An 18,048-nucleotide genomic window follows, 5' to 3' on the forward strand; every position below is an offset into this window, starting at 1 on the left:
GGAATTTGAAGCTAACACGCCTCGTATCTTGTGATTAGGGTTTCGGGCCGAAACGAATCCTCCATTTGGCTCGGCAGTGTCGGTGCTTTCACAGCTACTTGTGACCACAATGCATCGCAGAGTGTAGCCTTCTAACTTCTATTTCAAGATATCAGATATTGGAGCTAATAAATTCGGATGATGAATCGATCCATTGAATTCAGATATAAGTTTCTGGTTAATTAACCTTTAAATTAATCATCTTTTATTAAATTTTGGTTTGGCATACAAATTTCAAAGTACAATGTAGTAATCAATGAACTATTGATTTAATTTGATTTTGCTATCAATTTGGATTTCAACCAAACTTACGGTTTGAATAATTAATGTCGTTTCATAAGAAACAACGTCGTTTTTGCTAACCAATTGCCACGCAATAATGATTATGTCATACTAATTATTCGGCTAATCATGTTAACAGTAAATTTGATCGGAATATTGATTAAATCAATAATTAAGTAATTTTTACTCCATCCGTCCCATTTGTATTGGCCCCTTACTTTTGGGCACGAAGATTAAAAAAGCATTTATTTATGAGTTAAGTAGGTGGAGTGCTTTACTTTTGCCCACTTAAGAGTCCTTATTTTTGTTATTTTAAAAAGGGGCCAATATAATTGAGACATCCCAAAATGGCAAGGGGGCAATACAAACGGAACAGTACATCAAACTTTGAAATTTATATGCAAAATAAAAAAGTGACGAATGTTTAATATAATTTTTAGTTAACTTAACCCTAATTTTTTTAAAAAAAATATATGTTTAAAAAAAATTATAAGCTCTATAATTGTATCAAATAGTTTTTTTTTTTTGAGGAAGTATCAAATAGTTGTTCCTTGTAAAAGATCTTGTATCTTATAAGAATCCCAATTTATCTTTCACAAGGTTTTATTATTCTAACAGCATTTTTGGTATAGAATGACAGTTGTTTCATTGTATCTTAGTATTATTTGTAAAATAAGATCCATTTACAAGTTACAAATAGTGACAAGCTTATTATTCAAGCATTTGCAATCAAATTCCTCTGTTCGATATACCAATTATATTAAGGTGTATATATGTACTTATATTTCATAATATTCTGAAATTACGATATATATTATTATTATTATGAAAGTTTCAGCAACCATCATAAATGATTCAATAAAATTTCAAAAAACTAACCAACACATCTTAAGAAACTTATAAATTTGAATCACCAGACCCATACCTTTTTTCAAAAGTCAAAACTCAACATACATTAACATTACCAAACTACCCAGCTTGAATCCAAGATCACCAAGCAAGTATCCCTTTTGAGCACATAAGTTTCAACTTCCTAATTCACACATACATAAACACTCATCTTTGTGTTCGTGTACGAAGAGGCAAGAAACAAATATGCAATATCATCACGCGCATTTGGTAATTGCTATTAGCTCGGTGAAATGAACAGCCCCTGCCAGCATAAAAAATCTGTTTTGGTAGAAATTCATACCAGATAGTGAAATGAGTGCATCCCGTAGCATGCAATTTACATTTTACGAGATGGATGGTGGCACGGCACAAGTAGATGTCCAAACAATACTGAGACACCCCTCTATTTTCTAAGCAAATTACGTGTGCGCTGATTGGCACCTTTCACTCGGAAATTTAACTCTTCCACGTCATCCTGAACATGATCCATAGCTTTGTTCTGCCTGCATCTCGGAAATAAACAATTAGTATTCTATGTAGTTCACTCGACTTCGACCACCAAAGATAGGTACTAGTACAACATAGAATGACTAACCTATCTATTTCAGATCCCATGTCCATAGCCATTTCCTTTAGCTCTCCCAAAATATTACTTAAATCCGAGAAGGCATCATCTTGTTTCACCTTCTCCACCTGTTACACGCACAAAGCTACACTTTTCAGAATGTCTAAAGTGACATAAAAGGAGGTTTCATAAAGGTTGGAAGCAAGCTTCCACAAAGAACATTATATGAAACATAACTGGTTAAGCCAAGTTTTGTACATCTTTAGAGGAGTGGCAAACATCCTACTTCAATTGGAGAGCATTAAGACAGATTGTACCTTGATTCGAGAGAGTTAAGTTTAACTGCAAGTAGGGATTTACAACTTAAGGGTTCTACAAGATGTAATTCAGGTATAGCTATGGCTATTTAGTTATTGATGCACACTTAAGATTAGACACAAGATGTCAACATACCTCTACTTTCTGCATAGCACTTGCAGGTTCAGGGGGTGGCGTCCGTGTTCTTGTATGTTCCTTCGAGGCGGAAGTCAAACCCAGTCTTTCCCTCTGCTCCAAGTGATTACCATTTCTTTGAACGGGATCATCTACACGACCATCAAAAAGTTTAAATCACAAGTCAAGAACAAATGCTAGATTAAAACCCTATGACCACACCGTCATAAGCCAAAGAGATCCCTATTGTATGTGCCATCATGCAGAATGGCTGATAAAAAATGCTGCACCTCGGGTGATTACAGGGCCTGTTATTGGGCGCGTCCTCTTAGGCTTCCATGTCTTGGAGAATATGCCCCCAAGACTTCCCAAAAGCTTCTCACCCTAAAATCAATCGGAAATAACTTGAGACCTTAAATGGTTTGTAACACATTAATTGTGCTGATATTACGATATGAAGCTTAAAATAAGACATACCCTACTAAGGTCATGGTCCATGTCAGCTGCAACCATGTGAGTTCTTGCAATTTGTTCTCCCTGCTGATGCAAATTAACCAAAGTTTCAGTAGCAGTTTCTCTAATGTCATCTGCAATCTTGAGGCAATTGTTCACAGCCTTCGTAGTCTCTTCAGCTCTATATGCAGCATAATTCTCTAGTTCCTGCACGGACTGGTTCTCTAGTCCGCCAGAGTCGTGGAAACCGTTCTTGTATCTTCTTTGAGATGAGGAGCTACCATTTCCCTCTTCATCATCAAAAGGATTCGTGCTTAAATTTGATGCAAAGAGAGAAGAAGGTTCAGAAGATGTTCTTCCAGATAGTTTGGGGGTTTGCTTGTTATCCAATTCATCATCAGAGTCAAAAGGATTACTAGAAGGCATATTGACGGGGCGCCTGGTATCAGCTGAGGTGTGTTTAGACAAACCGTGCAAGGGAGATTTCTTTGCACCATGCATTTTGCACAAGTAAAATACAACAAGATGATATTAAGCTTGTGTTTAGGTTGTAAAGGTTCGGCACTGAATAAAATTGAATAACCTGAAAACTGCAGAAAACAAATAATTCAAAAAATAAAAACATGTAACCCGTGGATGGAGGTCAAATAGAAGCAGCATGACCAAAAAGAAGAAACTCACAGAATCCAACATATACCAGAAATCTACTTTTTTTTATTGAAAAAAATAAAACCATGCCATAATCAAAGGCTTACTATTGATAAGGATTGGCTATGACTTCGAAAAATAATTCATAGATATTAGTTGGAAATAAGAAATTTTAAGCAAAATTAGGCAACACACACACAAAGAAAAGGGCCAAGAAATTTGGTGAGATATGCCTTTCTTGGTTATTTCTCTAATAAAAGACCTCAACGTCAAGAATTTAAAGTCCTTGCCCATAGTGCTTCAACATCGTTGAAAACTTCACCATAATTCACAACCAAGACATCCCAAAGTCATCTTGATTCCATCTGAACATGTGCGTATCCAAGAAACGTGGAAAATAGGCCAAAAAGGAACCAAAAATCACCAAATAAATATCAATTTATATACATATATAATCAACAATATCGATCAAATCATCTAAGCAGCTAAATCATCCCATGAGTGGAAAACTACATATAAATCAACAGCTATCTCTGTAACTAAATAACTGTGCATACACTTAAAAATCTCATTTTCTCGTTAACAAAAAGAATCTAGCATTGGTTGTTGGGCAGAAAATTGACGGCTAAATACAAGACCTAGGAAAAGAAAAGTGAAAAGAAGAAGGAGAGAGTGAGAGTCGTAGCAACAATTCTTCAGATAAACGATTTTAATCCAGATATGCATATATATTGAGAGAGAATCTTGGCAGGGTACCTGAATATCAAGGATAAGGGGTGATCTTGCTATTGGTGGAGCGCTCTGAGAGTAACGCCCCTTTCCAAAACAAAATTCAACAAATCTAGACCGAGAAAATACAGAGAGAGAGGGAGGGAGACAGATTTAGAAGTGGGTTGGGTTCATTACAGACAAAACGGGAATATTAATGGAATTTTTAGTCAAAAAATGGAACTTTGTGATAATAATTGTTCAATTCAACACAACAGAAAGAAATGAGAAAGATTGAGGAAGAGCGTGAAGCTGACGTCACTCTATCGAATCAACCTCATACAGAATCGGACCGTTACTCGCAACGATTATTTTAAAGTACAACACGGCGCAATGCTCCACGCTGATCTACCACCAATTGTATGAGCTGAGATTCATTTTCTATTTATTTATTTAATTTATAAATTAACAACTAAATAAATAAATTTAAAGACTGTGTCACGACGAACTCGAATTTAAAACCTTTAATTTTAGACATTAAAATTATACTATTAAAATCATACAGATTATAATAGCTTTTGCGTACAAAATAAAATTATACTATTTGAATAAGTGTGTTTGACATTTGAAATCATAGTTAAAATTGATAAGATGTATGCATTTGCACTTCACCATAAAATTGTGGTTGTATAGTTATACCAAGTTTAAAAATTGTGGCCCAACGAAGCCCAAAATTATGTTAGGTCTTAAAAATATAGCCTTCAAAGTTGTAAGTATATAGTATATAAACGACTTCATTTGGCACACAACACAATGGCCAAATACACAGCGTTCAAGAAAATGTGTATGCTACAATCAATCTCTTCTCATTTGCAAACAAAACTCTTGCAAATACGAAGACCATCCTCATCTAGTATTGACTTGGCACCTTAATCAACATAATTATTTTTTTACATATAAAAAAAGAATTATACAAAGCTCATTTCAGCTAATGCAGCAGTTAAAACACAATCCCTCCACCAAAACGCATCAAGCAACACAATCAACTGAGAAGATATCGCCAGCAGTAAAGAATTTGAGGAAGCATGTCTCAACGTGCAGCGAGAGTGGATCAGGAGCAGTAGAGGCTCTCTTCAGTGCCAACATATACAAAGCTGTCGATGTTTTCCAACGCAGCTGCCTATCTCTGCAAATGTCACTGCAGTCTTAAAAGGAGAAAGATGCATAAAAGCCAACGTGAGGCGACTTTTAAAGACACAAAACCTTGGAAATAGATCGCTTCTAACTTTGAGGGTCCTCGTCTGTGCTTCACTGTTTGCATAGTACAAGATCTCGAGGGCTGGTGGATTTCTTCCGTTCTTCCACAATCTTCATAACACGTGAAAAAAGTAAACAAACTTGTCTTCATCTGGATAGAGAAAGGTTCGACTTTACTAACCTGAGCCTCCAATTCAGAGATTCTCTGTAAAGATAGATTTTCAATGCTGGCACGACGTTTACACTCTTCATCAAGCTGGACCGTAAGTTGATACCTCAACTCGGCCATTTCCTGAGCTAAATCCTCTGCTTCTTCTTTCGCTTTCACCCTTTCATCTCTCAGTTGCTCCTGGGAAATAGTCACATTATAAGTTCTAGTTGTAAGAACCAACAAAGCAAACTTCGCCACTCTAACTATGGTATTATTAGTTAGCTTGCAAGCCCACATTGGGTTATTTGCAGACGTACCTTAAGATGCCTTACAAGGCGTTCATAGTCATCTACCTGTCGCGACATATCAGCAATCTTGTTTCTCAAATCTCCATCTGTTGCTCTCAAAGCGGCAAGTTTAGAAAAGAGTGGGCCTAAGACATTGCCATATGTGCTGCAATTGTAGTTTGAAGTCCAAAAATGTTATATATGTAGATGCAGATAATTACAGAGGAAAATAGTACATTCTTAATAAACATGGAATATATACTTGGAAACTTGATTATGCCAGTCAAACGCGCACTCTAGAAAAAACGGTAACTAACAAAAATGTAGCTTTTCACAGTTCTCAAACCACGGATGCAGAAGCACACATGTGCATACTGGTTAAACATACCTCATATCTATCTTTAGTTTACTTGAGGGCTGGCCCTCAATTTTCGCCAGCCAGTCATGTAACTGCTCCTCCACATCCTTGACGAATGTTGTGATACTCAAATCAGAAAACTGCAACTTTTCTGTCAAATCTTTATTTTCCTTCCTTAATCTCTCGATGACCTTATATGCGTCCTGATTCCTAGTTTCGAGGTCTTCAATCAACCCATTCACTGTGGAATTTTCTCGAGTTTTTTCTTCCAGAAATTTTTTAGTTTTAAAAAGATTCTGCTCCAAGGTGCTTGCGTCCAGCTTTATGCTCTCTATTTCACATTGATATTCTAATGCCATAGATGAAATAGATTCCTCCAGGTTTTCGATGCGTGATGCTGAACATCTTATTGCCTCCTCTTTATCCTCTACTTCTTGCATCAACAATAACCTTTCGAACTCGGATATCTTAATCTGTTCCCTTAACCTTCCTACCTCCTCTTCTAAATCTTCCATGTCTGCAAGTTTAAAGCGACAGCTACATACTTGCTCGCCAGGATAGTTAAGGCTTGAGTTCCTCACGCTCAGTTGATCCTGCAGGTAATCTATGCGAAAGTTTACGAATTGATTAAAGAAGAAAGAAAAAAAAATATAAAGAAAAAGACATTTATCTGCTTGTGGATGAGGAAAACATGTAAAAACAAAAAACTCAAAATTTCTGTTCTGGCAGTAGCTCAATTTTACCCCTGAAAGTAATTATGGAAGGAAAAGATTTTGAGGTTACAAAGATATGATTAAATGGTCGCTTACATTCTACCACAGCCGAAAACATAAAAATGCAGTGTGTGTGTGTGTGTGCGTGCGCGCGTGTATGTATTCTTATGTATGTCGAAGAGGATGCAACCACCTATTTCTTGGATGCAATTACTGAGTTCTCTTTCCAAATCTGTTATGCGCATCTTGTCTCCTTCGCGGGATTCAGACAATGTTTTAACATGGAATTCCAATCTCTGCATTGAAGAAAGCTCTAAATTATAGTAGGCATGAAAAGACTCTGTACTCCTTTATTTAAATTATATGAATGATGGCAGTTTTCTCATATTTTGGGTGAAAAGGGCTGATCTCGAGTTCGAAACTTTTTGATCGAAGTTCATGGAACTGCAGAATCCTTAAACAATGCCACCACTTGCGCTGGCGTTTTCAAATTCGACTAGAAGAAAGCTATGCCACTATGTATTTTGAAATTACATGCAAACGAAATATCCAGTGCTACCATTTCCTAATTTAGGATTTACAGAAGTATAAAAAGAAGAATACATATGTCACCATTATTGATCATGAAACTGCATATAGTCACCACCACTGGTGGAGGCAATATCTAAAAAGTTTATCCAACTACCATAAATGTGCAAGTTTGTATCCAATCCACCATTAAGTGTTTAAAATTCCATGTGCGCATTATTAGAACCATTTTTGGAGAAGACCGTATCAGCAAGACATAATGTTTTTCATATAACACGAAGAAAAACATGTTATACCACTATGATTGAGGAAAAAAGGTTATTACATGATTTGAAATGATTTATAAACCCTTAAATTTAGAATGCAACTAAAAGTTTAAATAATAACCCTGAGTAGCTCAAACCCCTGGGACTTAGAATCTCTGAGCATCTCCTTTTCCTTTGTAAGCTGTTATCAGACAAAAGCAATGTATAAGTATGACTATGATAGCAGGTTAGCATGCCAAAGGTAGCCTCATATATCAAGGATGCAAAGGAAAGGCTAGCATATTTATGCAACCGAAACACTCGACCAGACTTTTATCAAAAATTGCTAATCAGAAACTGATCTGATAACAAGTTTCTTTTATCTTACGCTGGCTCATAAGCACGGGCGTCAAAGCACCAAAAAATTCACTTTGTTTCGCCTATCAATGCAAATTGTTGTTTCAGAATCACAGGTTATTAAGTAACTAATGATGATAACTGTCAAATACAACACACAAGGAAGCAAATTTCAAGAGTTTGGCAAAGCTACTTACAGATAAGAAGATGTAGCAGCATAAACAAGAAAAGGAAAAAAATGCATATATCACATGAAGAAGACATTAAGTTGAGCTGTGACCCGAGATTTACCTCCTTAAATCGTTCCCTGATCTTCGACAAGTCATCAGCATCAAAAGAACCATCACTACCCCCACTTAAACCACTAGACATCTGCAAATTGAAAATACACTACAAGCATCATCTTCACTTTTCCAATTTATTCATTTGCAATTGGAGGAAAACCCATCAAGTAAATACCATGATTATCAGGAAATAGCAAAATGAAATGGACTAAAATCCACAAACTCTCACAAAAATCAATTCTCGGAATCAACAATGCAAATTATCATAGAACGGTGCTTAAAATGCAAATAATAACTAAAACGAAAACATTCACAGTATAAAACAGGGGTAAATACTAAAGAGTCAGGAAATAAAAAAATACTAGTTCTTCAGAGGAATTACTGGTACTAGGGCTTCAGATATAAATCTGCGAGCTTCAACAGATGGAATTGTGAATTTATTGCTTTGTTTTTCCTCCCGTTTTTGACTTATTTCTTCGAAGAATTTGATTATGTTGGCTTGACAGTGAGGAATTGCCGGATGCGATGATTGTCGAGCTATAATTTGAAAATTGGAATAGTTGTGGAATTTCTACATGGAACCTTCCCAAAATGCTGTGTGACCCCATTAAGTTTGAGAAATTCCTTTCACACCCCTAAAATTTATTGATTTTTTTAAACATTGTGAAATATTTTTATGGTTTCTTTCGATAAGTCTTTATGAATCTCTTACTTATGTATTCAATATTATTAAATCCTTATTTAATAGAGACAATAAATTCATCACTTTTCATTATATAATAAATACATCAATATTTCTTTCAAAAAAATAAATACATAAATATATTTTTAACCTTATCACAACTTTGAAATATATTTGAAAGAAAATAATCGAGGATTCTTGGACAACAAAAACAAGTTATTATCATATATAGTAATAAAATCTTCTAGAAAAGCAGCTCAATCGCAAAAGCAAATTGAGAGGTGGTCGAGATAAGTATTAGAACTATTTCATAAGAATAAACTGAGATGATATTTGATCAGCTACAAATATATATCATGTGGTTAACTATTTGACCACCTATCACATTTAATATAAATTATGTCCATGGGGCGATAGAATTTGTATTTTAGACGTACTAAAATTTGTATATTGTTTGGAGAAGACATGAAAGTTGGGTTTGAGTTGGAGGGAGGAAAATAGAGGATCTAAACTTAAATGTTCACCTATTTCATTATCGACACGTCAACATCTCTAAGCCGATTCAATAGCTCACTTCTCTCTATCTCTCTGCTTCTTAGCTGAGTCTATTTTAGATCTCTGCGAGTAGATGGTGATGGCGGAGCGAGAGTCGCGCCGTCGGAGGCGGCGGAGTGGGGGAGGCCGCGGCCGCGGATGCTGCTACTGCAGTTGTTGCGTGGCTATTGCTGTTGTGGTGTTTTCTTTGCTGCTCAACTACTATCTCTGCTATTCAGGCTTTTTCGGCGACTGCGGTAAGGGAAAATTTGGATTTATAGTCCACCTTTTCAAGGAAAACCGCCTTAATTTCCTCCCTCAACTCCATCGTCTATAGAGATGCTGCTACTTTTCGATTGCTCAAACCCTCGAGACTTTGATGTCGGATATATTGGTGAAATTTAAGCTCATTTGTGGTGGAAATCGACTGTTTTTTCTTGTGATTTTAGCTTTCAGTCTCCGATTATGCTTCAGCTTCTCTCACTTCTTTGATAATCTTATAATATGAGCACCTAATCTGTCATAATAGTCGATTTTTGGTGGACGCTGCTGATAATTAAGGAATTAGTGTGTGTATGAAGAAGATGAAATTAGGATTTGGTTAATGTATACCAACGGCATGAATTTGATTTGGTTAATCTATTTACAAATTTATTGCATTCTTGTTTTTCTTCTTTTATGTCTTTTGTAACCATTATGGAATATATTTTAAGCATTTCTTTTTAGTTACTCATTTTGATCTCTTAAAAACACGCACTATTTCCATTTTTATTGTCACTAGTACGACCTCCCGTGCGATGCACGGATAATGACATACTTCCTCCGTCCACAAAAAATAATCAAAAATTGAGACACTACGTATTTTAATGAAAATGGTTTAGTTTATTGTGAGTGGATAAATGGTCTCATTTAAAATATGGTGTTAATAATGATAATTAATTATATTGTGAGTGGAGAAAATAGTTCATTATGTGATATAAAATTTTCAAACGTGGAAATGAACTAATTTTTGTGGAAGTCCCAAAATAGTAAAAATGGACTATTTTTTGTGGACGGAGAGAATATTTTTAATTTTAATTTTTCAAGTATGTAAGAATATTATAATATCATCACTTGTGAATTAGATTAAGACTGGGACACGGAGATACACGGTAAATTATGGGACAATGGATTCCATCAGTAAAACGAAAAAATGATACTCCCTCCGTCCCTGAAATAAGTTCATCTTTTTCCTTTTTGGGACGTCCCCCAAATAAGTTCATCTTTCTTTCTTTCCATTTTTGGACAACTACCCCACCACTAATAATACTTTATTTATTCTTACTTTTCACTTTTTCACCACTCTCAATACTAATTATAACACTTTTTCACCTTTTCATCACTCTCAACACTAATTATAACATATTTTTCTCCACTATCAATACACTTTACCATTTTTCCTTAAAACCCGTGCCGTCCCCAAAGAGGAACTTATTTTGGGGACGGAGGGAGTAATTTTTATTATATAAAAATAATAAAAATCACAAATATGTTTTTTTTTTAATCCATTTCCTAAATTACTATTAGTCCATACCTTTTCTTGCACTTGCTGTTTCCTAAATAAATTTCACAGCAAGCAGTTTTATGCAAATATTAATGAAGCACATTCATTTCTCAAAGTCCAAACGTAAATATATTTACATGAGAATGTAAAAATCCTAACATCTAGTATTTGTTTTTGAGAAGGGAGAAGAGCTCATATATTGATCAATACAACTACATCACTCAACCAGTGAGGAAAACGATTAGTCCAGCTAACAGACTCTGAACTTAATCTCGCATGCTGGGCGAGTGTATGTGCTGCCACATTTGCCTCTCCATACACATGGTTGATGCTCAGTAAAATATTTTGTCTTGCCATTTGTAAAATGTCTCTAAGATCATCGGGTAGACACCGCGCTTTCTCTTCCTCATCCTCTCATCCACCATGGTTCTGGCCGCAAGCACCGAGCAGGTGAACATCTCAACCGGTGCAAGCTCGTGCTCCACACACAGCAGAATGCCCTGCATGATCGTCATGATCTCCGCCATCATAGCACTCGATACTAGGTTCATCTTCTTCGCCGCTGCCACAATCACTTTTCCTTCATGGTTGCGAGCGATAATTCCCACCCCATGCTCGCCCTTATCCGGATCAAACATTGCATCAACATCAACGCGAATAGAAACATGAGTATGAATTATAAAACCACCCATTTGGATGCGTTTCACCACTGTTTTTGAAACTATTATATAAAAGTGATTTCAAAATAGAATAGGAACCTTTTCAATGTTAATCACTCTTTGACAATATGGTCGTAGCCTACCACTATGATCATTTATGATAATTTTAACTTTAGAAAAATATCCACTAAATCATATATTTATGGTGTAGATTAAAGAATTTAAAATTATCCCGTAGCATGACTTACAATGAAAACACAAACTAAAAACCTATCATTTACTGAAACATATACACACATCTATATATGTAAACTTTTTATAAATAACAAATACCTTAGAGGATGGAATCCTCATGGTAAAGCACTACACCTTAATATTATTCAACTAAGATAGGAACAAAAGAAGAGAAAAATTATAAGAGGATGTAGATTGCACCAGGCAGATAACCGTTGTAGATGTCGTTGTTGCTGCTTGCACTGAAACAAATATAAAAGCTGCAAGTCATAGTTTAAATTTCATGAATAAGGTGAAAAATAAAAATTGCAAAATATTAGAAAAAGAAAAATAGATTGAGATACACCTTATCAACAACTGTCTGGCTACCTAGATATGTGTCTTTCTTCCCAACTTCTATTACTTTCTCCATATTAAGGATACCAGTAGAGCCATTAGCTCCTTCTCCAACCTGCAAAACACATTGAAACCGATGCCCATGACAAACTATATATCACACATCTCGATTTTGATAAAGTTTTCTACAAAAGCACAACAATCCTGAAATTCCCTTAAAAAATTTCCAAAACTGAAAAAATATTCACGCACCGACATTGACATATATAAAGAATCAAGAGTGAACCTTTGGTAACAAAATTGGTATCGACATGAATCGGAGAAGAGTTTAGTTTACTTTGACTCAGTACCTAGCAGATCGATCCTATTACCTTCTTGTGATGTGGAAGTTCAGAGTCATCTTTGGGCCGTGCCCCTCAATCACCTGACGAGAAGACTTCTTCCCCGTCTTCATGCGGAATCCATTGCGGTAACGATTTCTGAAAATGAATGCGGTGAAATTCTTTGCTAAATCCAGATCGTTGCTTTAGTAATTGTGAGAGAACGTGTGGGAGATGAAGATGGAGAAAGAGAACGTGTGGGAGAGGGAGAATTTGGGTAAAAACTGAATCGTTGTTGAATCCACGTTTCTGTAAAAAAAATTTTCATATGTGCTTGAAAACTTTGGGGAAAACTGTTGGAAATATGGTTTTATGCCATATCTGAAAATTATTATTTAATTAAATATTTATTATTTAATTAAAATAATAATTGGATGTTAATCTACATCTCGAGTAGATCAACGTGATATACTTGAAGTCTCAAAACCGATTTCCGGTGAGTGAGATATTGCATGTCAAAGTTTGGAAGTTGAAGAGGGAAAATCAGTTTCAACTTCTGCGTTCAACGATTGCGGCCACCTACCGCAGCCGCCGGAGTTGACTGTCGTCCGTTCACACCGGCAGTTCACACCTTACGTTCACACCTTCCGTTCACACTAGGTTTAACACCTATAAATATGGGTGTGTTGTGAGCTTCAGAATTAACGAATTCACTCACAACTCATAACTCACAACATATTCTGCATTCCACCTCAACCTCTAGCTCAGTTCTTGATCCTTATTCAGTTCGCCGGAGCTCGTCGGATTGTGGTGCTACATCCGACGAGACGAAGTCGTTTTACCTTTGGGGAAGATACGCCTAAACCGAAGAGCACTACCGGGGCGATAATCTTCTTGCGGGAAGAGATTCATCTCGACTCGACTTATTTTATACGTATAATTTATTTATACTGTATATTTCAGTTGTATAAAATTATTTGAGTTGTAATTTCTCAAATTATTTTCTTTGTAATATTTTCAATTATTTTGAGTTGTAATATCTCAAAATATTTATTGTAATATCTCGATCGTGTACCCGGTTCTAACAATCGCAAGAAGATTATTTCTCTGCCGTCGATACACGTTCGAGAAATGGCTTACACCGACGTCAATATGGATGGCTCCACCACCTCTGCAACCATCGGTTCAACCACGTCGTCAATATTTTCCTCGTTTGCATCAACGGGGGCTTCATCGTCAACATCTAGAACTATTGGTCTTGCCGAGAAACCATCAACGTTCTCAGGCAAGAACTTCAAATATTGGCAAGAGAAGATGCTATTCTACCTCACAACCGTGGGGTTTGCCGGATTATTAATGGAGGATAAACCTCCAACCCCGAGTGAAGGGGAAGGGGAGACAAGCCAAGAAATTCGTGCCGGATATTTGAACTGGTGTCGCGGCGACTACTTGTGTCGTAACACCGTTCTCATGTCTCTGGACGAACGGCTCTACCGTGTTTTCAAGGTTCATGAAACCGCGAAACAATTGTGGGAGGCCCTTGATCTAAAGTATCAAGTGGACAAGGCGAATACTACCAAGTATGTCGTTGCCAAATGGTTGGAATATAAAATGGTTGACTCCCGACCATTGATGGACCAAGTGGAAGAGTTCCAAAATCTTTCACATGAGGTTCAAGCCGAAGGGATGCCCTTGGCGGATGCATTGCTCGTTGCAATCATCATAGAGAAATTACCTCCTAGTTGGAGGAAATTTCAAAACCTTTTGAAGCATGAGCGCTCGGAGATGTCCGTGCCGATATTGTTATCCAAGCTTCAAATGGAGGATCACGTGAGAAGTCGTGATCAAAAGGGAAAAGCTCCGATGGAGGCAAAGGCCAATCTCGCCGAGAAAGGCGGTCCCTCCAACAAACGTGGTGGCCCTAACCCTAATAATAAGGGTAAAGGGAAGCAAAGCGGTAGTCAACCATCAAAGTTTGATGGTGTATGTTATAATTGTGACAAAAAAGGTCACATGGCTAAGGATTGCCGCAAGCCAAAGCGGAAGAAAGCAAATGGCAACGTGAACAACATCGAGAAGGACTTCGACGATTGGAACCACGATGACTTTGCTGCCATGATCTCCGAGGTGAATCATGTGGACAACCCGAACGTTTGGTTCGTGGATACCGGCGCTACCGTCCATATATGCATAAATCGTGAGTTGTTCCACAACTACAAAGAAGTGGAAAACAAAACGATAATGGAGGCTAGCGAACGGACATCCCAAGTCCTTGGCATGGGAGATGTGATTCTTCAACTCACGTCGGGCGTGGAGATCACATTGAAAGACGTATTACACGTTCCAACTGTCCGAAAGAATTTAATTTCGGGCTTTAGGCTTACGAATAAGGATTTTGAATTGTTTTTCAAATCTGACTATGTTGTAATACGCAAGTGGGGAAAGTTCCTAGGGAAAGGCTATGCCTCCGAAGGACTTTTCAAACTTGGAGTAAGAGCTTGTAAGCCTGCCAAGGCTAAAATCAATAAAGATGCATCAACTTCTTCTGCTTACTTGATTGAGTGTTTTGATTTATGGCATTGTAGACTTGGACATGTTAATCTAAATGCTATAAAGAGATTAGTAAAAATGAATTTACTAAAAGTTGATGAATACAACTCACAAGAAAAATGTGAAGTTTGTGTTGAAGCCAAAATGGCTAAGTTACCGTTTAAATCGGTAAAAAGGAGCACTCAACCATTGGAACTTATTCACACCGATGTTTGTGATTTAAAGTTCGTGCAAACTAGAGGTGGCAAGAAGTACTTTATCACCTTTATAGACGATTGCACAAAGTATTGTTACCTTTACTTATTGAAAAGTAAATATGAGACTATTGAAGCTTTTAGAAACTTCAAAAATAAAGCCGAGAATCAACTTGGATGTCGAATTAAGATGGTTCGAAGTGATAGAGGTGGAGAATATGTAGCTCTGTTTGCTGAATTATGCAACGAAAATGGTATAATACATCAAACGACTGCACCTTATTCACCACAATCTAACGGCGTTGCTGAACGCAAGAATCAAACTCTTAAGGAGATGATGAATGCCTTGTTGATTAGTTCAGGATTACCCCAGAACATGTGGGGGGAAGCTGTCTTGACAGCCAACTATATCTTGAACAAGATTCCACTCAAAGGGAAAGATGTAACTCCCTATGAGCTATGGAAAGGAAGGAAACCTTCGTATAAATACCTCAAAGTGTGGGGGTGTTTAGCCAAGGTAGAAGTGCCTTTACCAAAGCAAGTTACAATAGGACCTAAAACGGTGGATTGTATCTTCATTGGTTATGCACATAATAGCAGTGCCTATCGTTTTATAGTGCACAGATCGGAGATACCTGATATACATATTGGGACAACGATAGAATCAAGGAATGCTATATTCTTTGAAAATATCTATCCTAACAAGGATAAAGTTACATCGAACTCTAATGATGGAGTTGATGGTGATGCTACAGGTTCTAAACCTATGGAAGTAGCTAGTAATTCTACTAAAGTAGATGATGCCACGGGTTCTAATCCTGTACCACCTAATAGGAAAAGACCAAGGTCTAAACCTATGGATGTAGAACCAAGACGTGAGGAACGAGTTAGAAAAGCTAATGTCTATGGACCGGATTATGTTGTCTTGATGCTAGATGGCGAACCGGTGACGATTAAAGAAGCTATGTCTGGCTCAGATGCAGCTCTCTGGAAAGAAGCCATCGATATTGAGATTGATTCCATTATGCAGAATCATACTTGGGTGCTAGTAGATCTACCACCTGGTGCTAAAGCTTTAGGATGCAAATGGATCCTAAAGAAGAAGTACAAATCTGATGGTACTATAGATAAGTACAAAGCCCGACTTGTCGTTCAAGGTTTCAGGTAGAAAGAAGGGTACGATTTCTTCGATACCTATTCACCTGTGACTAGACTAACATCTATTCGGATGCTTCTCGCTATTGCTGCCTTGCACAATCTCGAGATTCACCAAATGGATGTGAAAACTGCGTTCTTGTATGGCGAGTTGGAAGATGAAATATATATGAAGCAACCTGAAGGGTTTGTAGTACCTGGGCAAGAGCACAAAGTATGCAAACTTCAAAGGTCTTTATATGGGTTGAAGCAAGCACCGCTTCAATGGCATTTAAAATTTGACAGTGTAATGTTGTCAAATGGATTCAGAATCAATGAGTGCGATAAATGTGTCTACATTAAGAATTCTAATAACGGATATGTTATTGTTTGTCTTTATGTAGATGACATGCTCATCATGGAAAGTAATTCCCGAGTGATTCAAGAAACCAAAAGCATGCTAAGTAAAAATTTTAGCATGAAAGATATGGGCTTAGCTGATGTTATCCTTGGAATTAAAATTCTAAGAAGACCTGATGGTATTACTATAACACAATCTCACTACGTTGAGAAAGTGTTAAAGAAATTCAACGCTTTTGACAAGCCAATAGCTAAGACACCATGGGAACCTAGTGTGCATTTGAGTGTACACAAGGGAGAACCTGTTGACGCGATAGAATATGCGAAGATTATTGGGAGCTTGTTGTATCTAACAAATTGCACTCGTCCCGATATAGCATGCTCGGTCAACAAGTTGGGCAGCTTTACAGCTAACCCTAGTAATGAACATTGGAAAGCTCTTGAAAGGATTTTGAGATATTTGAAATATACTCAAAACTATGCGATTCATTATACTAGGGAACCCTCTGTACTTGAAGGGTACTGTGATGCAAATTGGATAGCTGATGCCAAAGACTCGTTTTCAACGAGCGGTTATGTATTCACTGTGGGGGGTGGTGCTGTGTCTTGGAAATCCAAGAAGCAAACATGTATTGCTAGATCGACCATGGAATCAGAATTCATAGCTTTGGATAAAGCTGGTGAAGAAGCCGAGTGGCTTAAAAATTTCCTCGAGGATATTCCATGTTGGTCGAAACCTGTGTCGTCCGTGATAATTCATTGTGATAGTCAAGCTGCTATCGGACGAGCACAAAATCATTTGTATAACGGTAAGTCGAGACATATTCGTCGACGTCATAATACCGTGAGACATCTGATCACTAGTGGAGTTATCACAATTGATTATATAAGATCAATTGATAACATAGCGGATCCTTTGACAAAAAGTATCCATCGAGATCAGATGTATAAACTGTTAGGGGGAATGGGTTTAAAGTCCACAAATTAAGGATAATCATAGTGGCAACCCAACCATGATGACTGGAGGATCCCAAGAACTTGGTTCAATGGGACAACTAAGCTATGAAAATCCGTGTGTTGAACACTCGAATTGCCTATTCCTTGTAGAACAGTGAGTGTTCGGAAACCTGCACGTGGTGAGGTTAAGTCTTTGACTTTTAATGACTCTAGAACTCCTCGAAGAGGACAAGTATAGCAGGATACTTGAGTTAAGAGTCACCTATGTAAGTGTGAGGTGGGGCCGCTTCGATTGAAACACTTATGAATCCAAAGAGGTGTTCCAAGGCCTGTAATGGACACAAACG

General features: G+C 37.1%; 2 protein-coding genes and 1 long non-coding RNA gene across 14 annotated transcripts; all 3 read right to left on the reverse strand.

Annotated features, from left to right (window-relative positions):
* Window positions 1–1,415: 1,415 nt before the first annotated feature.
* LOC131020335 (SNAP25 homologous protein SNAP33) lies at window positions 1,416–4,356 on the reverse strand. Of its 4 annotated transcripts, XM_057949075.1 has the most exons (7): window positions 4,067–4,273; window positions 3,573–3,675; window positions 2,687–3,252; window positions 2,500–2,593; window positions 2,231–2,361; window positions 1,808–1,905; window positions 1,416–1,715 (listed from the first exon to the last, which is right to left on the reverse strand). In XM_057949075.1, exons 3-7 carry the CDS (start codon window positions 3,161–3,163, stop codon window positions 1,616–1,618), a joined length of 900 nt encoding a protein of 299 aa, XP_057805058.1. In that variant the 5' UTR covers window positions 3,164–3,252; window positions 3,573–3,675; window positions 4,067–4,273; the 3' UTR covers window positions 1,416–1,615. The 4 variants fall into 4 exon arrangements, with proteins under 4 accessions (XP_057805058.1, XP_057805057.1, XP_057805060.1 ...); XM_057949074.1 differs by lacking the exon at window positions 3,573–3,675 and having other exon boundaries at window positions 4,067–4,356; XM_057949077.1 differs by lacking the exon at window positions 3,573–3,675 and having other exon boundaries at window positions 2,687–3,148; window positions 4,067–4,326.
* A 417-nt stretch (window positions 4,357–4,773) lies between these two features.
* LOC131020336 (uncharacterized) lies at window positions 4,774–8,770 on the reverse strand. 9 transcript variants are annotated; one of them, XM_057949086.1, is made up of 10 exons: window positions 8,581–8,761; window positions 8,206–8,286; window positions 7,946–7,997; window positions 7,700–7,759; window positions 6,978–7,080; window positions 6,102–6,675; window positions 5,744–5,879; window positions 5,457–5,624; window positions 5,282–5,386; window positions 4,774–5,204 (listed from the first exon to the last, which is right to left on the reverse strand). In XM_057949086.1, the coding sequence occupies exons 4-9, from the start codon at window positions 7,739–7,741 to the stop codon at window positions 5,327–5,329; spliced, it is 1,083 nt and encodes a 360-aa protein (XP_057805069.1). In that variant the 5' UTR covers window positions 7,742–7,759; window positions 7,946–7,997; window positions 8,206–8,286; window positions 8,581–8,761; the 3' UTR covers window positions 4,774–5,204; window positions 5,282–5,326. The 9 variants fall into 9 exon arrangements, with proteins under 9 accessions (XP_057805069.1, XP_057805062.1, XP_057805063.1 ...); XM_057949079.1 differs by lacking the exon at window positions 7,946–7,997 and having other exon boundaries at window positions 8,581–8,770; XM_057949080.1 differs by lacking the exon at window positions 7,946–7,997 and having other exon boundaries at window positions 8,561–8,770.
* A 2,354-nt stretch (window positions 8,771–11,124) lies between these two features.
* On the reverse strand, window positions 11,125–12,861 carry LOC131020338 (uncharacterized). The gene is made up of 3 exons (XR_009100675.1): window positions 12,558–12,861; window positions 12,197–12,301; window positions 11,125–12,110 (listed from the first exon to the last, which is right to left on the reverse strand). It is a non-coding gene; the product is annotated as an uncharacterized LOC131020338 (long non-coding RNA).
* Between the last annotated feature and the right edge of the window lie 5,187 nt (window positions 12,862–18,048).

This window comes from Salvia miltiorrhiza, chromosome 4 (genome assembly GCF_028751815.1).
Source record: "Salvia miltiorrhiza cultivar Shanhuang (shh) chromosome 4, IMPLAD_Smil_shh, whole genome shotgun sequence".
NCBI lineage: Eukaryota > Viridiplantae > Streptophyta > Magnoliopsida > Lamiales > Lamiaceae > Salvia > Salvia miltiorrhiza.

Coding starts and splice junctions, on each gene's coding strand:
- LOC131020335 (XM_057949073.1), bottom strand. CDS start 3,163: ATGCATGGTGCAAAGAAATCTCCCTTGCACGGTTTGTCTAAACACACC. Junction 2,594..2,686: donor TGGACCATGACCTTAGTAGG/GTATGTCTTATT, acceptor GATTGATTTTAG/GGTGAGAAGCTTTTGGGAAG. Junction 1,906..2,230: donor GTGCTATGCAGAAAGTAGAG/GTATGTTGACAT, acceptor TGCGTGTAACAG/GTGGAGAAGGTGAAACAAGA.
- LOC131020336 (XM_057949078.1), bottom strand. Junction 7,081..7,699: donor AGGGGTTTGAGCTACTCAGG/GTTATTATTTAA, acceptor TCTTCAATGCAG/AGATTGGAATTCCATGTTAA. Junction 5,880..6,101: donor AAACTAAAGATAGATATGAG/GTATGTTTAACC, acceptor CTACAATTGCAG/CACATATGGCAATGTCTTAG.